Below are 6,000 nucleotides of genomic sequence, written 5' to 3' on the forward strand. Positions count from 1 at the left end.
GGTATCTAATGCCCGGCCTGAATTATGATCCTAGTCCGCCCCTGTTTTTAACTATATCGCCCAGCCCTACTCATGATATATAATATACAGTCTCTAGTGTATGATTCAACTTTTCCCATGTTCTAATCTAGTGTAAAAAAGCAAACAAACTGAAAAAAGAAAAGAAAAAAATAAACAAAAATCGCAATAAATCGTAATATCGAATCGCAATAATCGTAGAATCGCAATACTTAAGAATCGCAATATAAATCGAATCGGCACCCAAGAATCGTGATAGTATCGAATCGGGAGATAAGTGAATCGCCACAGCCCTAATAAACATAATTGATCTTAATATGATACAATATGAGGTACAACAAATTACTAACCATCTGTTGCAAGGCTTCTCCATTTATTACATGTCAGAGAATACATTATAAATAGCCTACTCAAAGATTAAAATACTATTATTAGCACTGAATGGACACATAAAAGAGAAAAGTACAGCAATATGTGTTGCATCCTAGCTGAAGTAGGGTAACTAGTGATACCTACAAGTGTCTTACAGACATTTGAGCACATTTGTGTACTTTATGCAAATATGTAAAAGTCACCGAAAGGGGGATGGGGGATACTTTATGCAAAAAATGAGCCATTTCTATAGCATAGCCTATATGCAGCTTTGCACTGCCTAACAGCACCACAACACCCAGAGCCTAACAACATACTGGTAGTGTGTCAGAGGACATGCAAAGGTACTCATTATAGACTGTGTTGTGTCACCAACTCTGAATCATTCAATGCAATGGTGCTGCACATCGGAGGAATTAAAGTTTCAACATCTTAAACGTTTTAGAGTACACTTTAGTCTTCAAGGGGAAGACATCAAAAAGGCAAAGATTAGCAGGTGCTGCAACTCCTTAAAGAAATAAGTATGCATTAATATGTGTATTAAGAGGTATGTGGCCGTGTGTAGCTATGTGCCACTGTACTAATGTAGCCTCGACATAATAGTTTGGAAAGCGCTCATCTAGCCTCACTAAACCACTACTGCTGACGTTTAAGTCAGAGCTACTCTACTCAATATTCAACATTTATTTTCCTACTGTTTCTGAGTCATCTACAAGCAGCAGACATGAATGGGGATGTGTTGTTCTTTGTGCCATATATTGCTTTTCCTGTTTAGTATTCCAGTCTCGTTCCCTGAAGTAGAGCTGAATTAGCGGTCAGGAGGAAAGCACTGCATGCAGCGCGTGTCTCTCTCCCTCAGCAGCCACGTCCCCGTTCTCCTCTGGCTGGCGAGGCGTCTCCTCGCGTCTCGCCGGCGCGCGGACGATGACGCACGGCCGCGCTGGCTGCTGCCTGCTTCCCCTGGCGCGCGCGGCGGGGCTGCGGCTGTCGCGCTCAAACTCCTCCTGCGCGCGTCGCATCTTCCTGTTCCGCAGCCTCCTCTTGTGGAAGTGGAACGTGGCCAAGGAGAGGACTACGATCCCCAGCAGCACCGCCACCAGCACCAGGAGAGCCAGCGTCGAGGAGAGCGGGGGGAACACGCCGCCGCCGAGCTGCTCTGCGCAGGCGGTGCCGTTGGCCTGGGACGCCCCCTGGTGGCAGCGCTGTGGCGGCACCGGCTCCGAGGTCCTGGTCGTCATCCGCTCCGACGTTCCTGGTTTTTGTGGCGTCTCTCGGAAAACCTCCGGTGGCCCTGTCCTGCTGCTGCTTCCCGGGATCAGCGCAGTGACACTGGCCGGCCCATCTGGTTACCTGGACAGAGAAGAAGTGAGATGAGACCCGCTGCTCCAACTCCACAAGAGGAAGCATCTCTCGGGAACATCTAAGACCCTTTGAGGCAAAGGGGGGCGACTGCCTTGTGCCCTGGCAGCCAGAGGGCTCCACAGAAGACACAAATAGAACAAATGTTAACTTATTCTTTTACACATTTAAAATAAATGTAGCCTATACCTATTAAAAACCCCTGTCATGGTCTCCCCCTTACTCATTCAGGCTATTCCACTTATTGTAATTGTGCCATTTGATTTGAGCTTGACTGCATCAGTATAGAGACCTAAAATAATGATAATCTAACCAAACTAATAAGAATCAGCAACGCTATACCAATAGATAGAGCAGTGGGGAGGGGAGGGGGTGTTTGCATGCATACTGTGCTCAGCCAACTTGAAGGTATGGAAAGGATGAATTCAAAAGCTAGAGGGTTGGGATTCAGTGGCCCCCATGTTTGCCTTTGCCTCGGGCCCCCAAATCACTATGTCCGCCCCTGGACCAGACCCGCTCATCCACCTAACACAGACCCACCCTTTGATGTGTGTGTGTGTGTGTGTGTGTGTGTGTGTGTGTGTGTGTGTGTGTGTGTGTGTGTGTGTGTGTGTGTGTGTGTGTGTGTGTGTGTGTGTGTGTGCGTGCGTGCGTGCGTGTGTGTGTGTGTGTGTAGGAGATATAAATATCTCCTATATATAAATATATAGGATATGTATGGATGTATATGTGTGTGTGTGTGTATATATATATATATATATATACGTATACACGAGGGATCAGCCGAGCAGCATTTTGGTAAACACAAAATGCGTTTTGGTAAACGCATTTTGGTAAACCGCATCACTGGGTGGCAATGGCAATGGAACCGTATGGAGCCTGAGTTTGAGTGTCTGACTCTAGCCGGCTGACCCTGTTTACAATTTAAAAACTGCACAGTTCACACAACTTTAACAAGACATGCATATATTATACATCAAACTCTTGAGCTAATTCTGCTCTCACTTAGAATGTCAAAATATAAGCGATGTGATGTATAGCTTTTGAGATATTAACGTTTGTTTGGCACAACTCATACTGTTAACTGCCGCGCGGTTACGCATTTTTGGGTGGCAGTGATGTCACGCTGATTCGTCCTATAGCCTATATATATAGACTATATATATATATATATCCTATATATAGCCTATAGCCTACATATTGGATAACCGTGCAGTTGATTGCACGGCATTGCACGGAATTAACTGCTCCTCCACGACCTATAGGCTAACTGGTAAATTTGCATAAAGAACAAAATGCGAGATAGGGTGGGACGATACATGACTATTGATGTAGGCCTGTAGGGTTTAACGCTACCCTTCCCTGTCGCTCTGCACATGGAGATGATAGGCTACGATAATGGCAGAATGTAGCCGAAGTCTCATCATGCAGAGGGCAGTCTACATTCATTTGATTCATGTCCATCCATATAAATCTCGGCTATATCTGTAGAAAGGGAAATGTATTCTTACCTGATGCAATAGCCAGTGGAGGGAGCAGTCCGAGTGTGGAGGCTGGGTCGCGGTGACGCATTTCACACAATGGGATGCTCTGTCTGTCTGTCTGTCTGTCTGCCTGTCTGCCTGTCTGTCTGTCTGTCTCTCAGCAAGCTGCGCTGCGGCCAGGACCAAGCTGCTCCAGCTAAATGATGGGAAAAGGCTTCAGCATGCGCGGCGGAACTGACGCCCAAATGCAATGACTCAAATAGAGCTGTGTGTGTGTTGGTTTCCAGAAGCCTCCCTCCCCTCCGCCCTGCTCCGCGCTTCGCTCAGGAGCGCAGCTATCTGAATGATGGAGCTGCAGCTGGAAAGCCTGGACCATCAAATCATTTTCCAGAAAATTTGAATTCTTTGAAACTGGACTGTTTATTGGACCTTCTGTCTCAACAAACAAACACATAGCCTACATACATAGCCTACATAGTACATAGCCTACATACATAGGCTACATACATACATACATACATACATACATACATACATACATACATACATACATACATACATACATACATACAAATAAATACATATTTGTGACTTCAGGTTATATGGGACACTTTGACTTTTCGCCTTGTGTAAGCTTTCTTGCCATGAATTAAAAAAAATAACCCAACACATGATACATTTCTGTAATAGCCTAGTCAAGATGTTACCTAACCTTCTGAGGTGGAATGAAGGTTACATTATATTCCAAGGAGGCGTGGCATCCCCTTTTGTGTGAACTGACCCCAAACCCCTTTTTTCTATAACATTTGGTTTTATGGGACAAAATGTTTGGTTTTATGGGACAGATGCCTTATGATGGATTTAGGCTAGTGTAAGCATATTTACTACATAATTTAATTCATACTTTGATATCATTTGACATGCACATCTTCCTTTTCCTGTTAATCTTTATAGATTAAGACTTCATGTTCATTTAAACTGTTTTATTTCATGTTTAAAATTCTGTAAACAATTCAAACAACCCCCTCCCTCCCTCCCACTCCCTCCCTTAATTATCTCCCCCCAAATTCCATTGAACACATTTAATCAAGGTATAAAAAAAAACAAATGCTTAAACAAAACGAATGATTTAGAATAATATAATAAATAAATAATTAAATGAATAAATAAATAAGGTAAAGAAGAAATTCTGGAATTCTAAAATGCATTGATTAGGCTAACTGAAATACAAAAATGCCAACATTCATTCAAATCTGTCCCCGACCCCCACAAACTATTTGATGAACACATCAACAATTCATACCATATAAATTTGCCTTCCCTTTTTGCATTGTCACAACCCCTCCCTCCCACTCCCCCCCTTAATTATCTGCCCCCACATTTAATCAATGTAAAAAAAAAAAACTAAAAACAAATGCTTAAACAAAACAAATGATTAAAAAATAAATAAATAAACATTTGATTCAGGCAAAAATGATCCCCGAACCATCACACCAACTACAGACAGTCTCTGCAGCTGAAGGAGGCGTCATCATCAATAACCCCGTTATCTTCTGCACAGGATTCATGAAACCACTGCTGACAGGTTACACATGACATCCAGTCCTCTGTTTTTAGGTTCCTCTGTGTACCCATATGACCCATATTGCTGCAGACAGACCACATGACTCTTCCTTCTTGGCTTTTGGCCTTTTTGCTTTTTGGGTTGTTTGTTTTCCTTTTCTTTTTCCTTTGGTCTTGCTTGCCACATATTCAAAGTGTGTGTCACTTGTGAGGTGGAAGCTTGGGGGCTTTGACCCCTTACTTGTGGTAGCACGCTGGCAGATGGGGATATCTACCAGGTCAGCAAAGCTTGGCGCAGGACTTGGGCCACGAGTTGGAGCAGGACTTGGGCCATGAGTTGGAGCAGGACTTGGGCCCCAAGTTTGACATCGATCGAACAAATGGTTCTCAAGATAAACCGCTTTGTGTGTGTCCATCAGGTCCCCCTAAGTGTAACGGTGTTGTGTTGGTAGTAATTGCAGCAACCCATGTTGCCCAGGGGTGGATTCGAACTGCCGACCTTCGGCTTGCGGGACTGACACGCTAACCACTGCACCAAGAGGCGGAGCTGATTAATCTGCCTTTCTACTGGGGGAGTGAGTTTAACCGACCTGTTGCTTCCACTCAGGACTCACGAGGACTCACTCAATTACATAAGCGCACTCCCCAAGTTTGACATCGATCAGACATAGGTTCTAGAGATAAACCACTTTCTGTTTTTGCCAGTAGGTGGCGCTATGCCGAGTCTGTATGTGTGGGGGGGTGGGGTGGGTGTGTGTGTATGGGGGCGGGGGGTGTATTTAAAGAATTTGGGCTTTTATTTGGAAGGTTCTGTCCTTTTATTTGGGAGGTTTCATGCTTTTATTTTGAAGGTCATACAGTAGGCTACTACGGCTCGCCCTGGTGATCAGGTCACTACTAAAGTGTTGTCATATAGCACAGTGCCCCGCAAATCACTGATGACATCACTTGAGGCATTGTGACAACGGCGCACCTCTTAACTCACTGATGACACTGATCACTCGAGCCATTGGGAGATAGCGCATAGATAGCATGTAGTAGACATAGGACGTAGCGCGTGGGAGGATCACAATATTTACCCCAGTTCCCCTCCCCCCGAACAGGCGCCCCGACCGACCAGAGGAGGCACTAGTCCAGCGACCAGGTCCAGGACACCTACCCTTAGCAGTTTCCCACCCGCAGACATGGCCAATTGTACCTGTAT

General features: G+C 44.7%; 1 protein-coding gene across 1 annotated transcript; it reads right to left on the reverse strand.

Moving 5' to 3' along the window:
* Window positions 1–507: 507 nt before the first annotated feature.
* LOC310775040 (uncharacterized protein C11orf87 homolog) lies at window positions 508–3,392 on the reverse strand. Its single transcript, XM_083635128.1, has 2 exons — window positions 3,261–3,392; window positions 508–1,740 (listed from the first exon to the last, which is right to left on the reverse strand). The coding sequence occupies exon 2, from the start codon at window positions 1,626–1,628 to the stop codon at window positions 1,206–1,208; it is 423 nt and encodes a 140-aa protein (XP_083491254.1). The 5' UTR covers window positions 1,629–1,740; window positions 3,261–3,392; the 3' UTR covers window positions 508–1,205.
* Between the last annotated feature and the right edge of the window lie 2,608 nt (window positions 3,393–6,000).

Source organism: Poromitra crassiceps (assembly GCF_964638095.1).
Source record: "Poromitra crassiceps genome assembly, chromosome: 1".
Lineage (NCBI taxonomy): Eukaryota > Metazoa > Chordata > Actinopteri > Beryciformes > Melamphaidae > Poromitra > Poromitra crassiceps.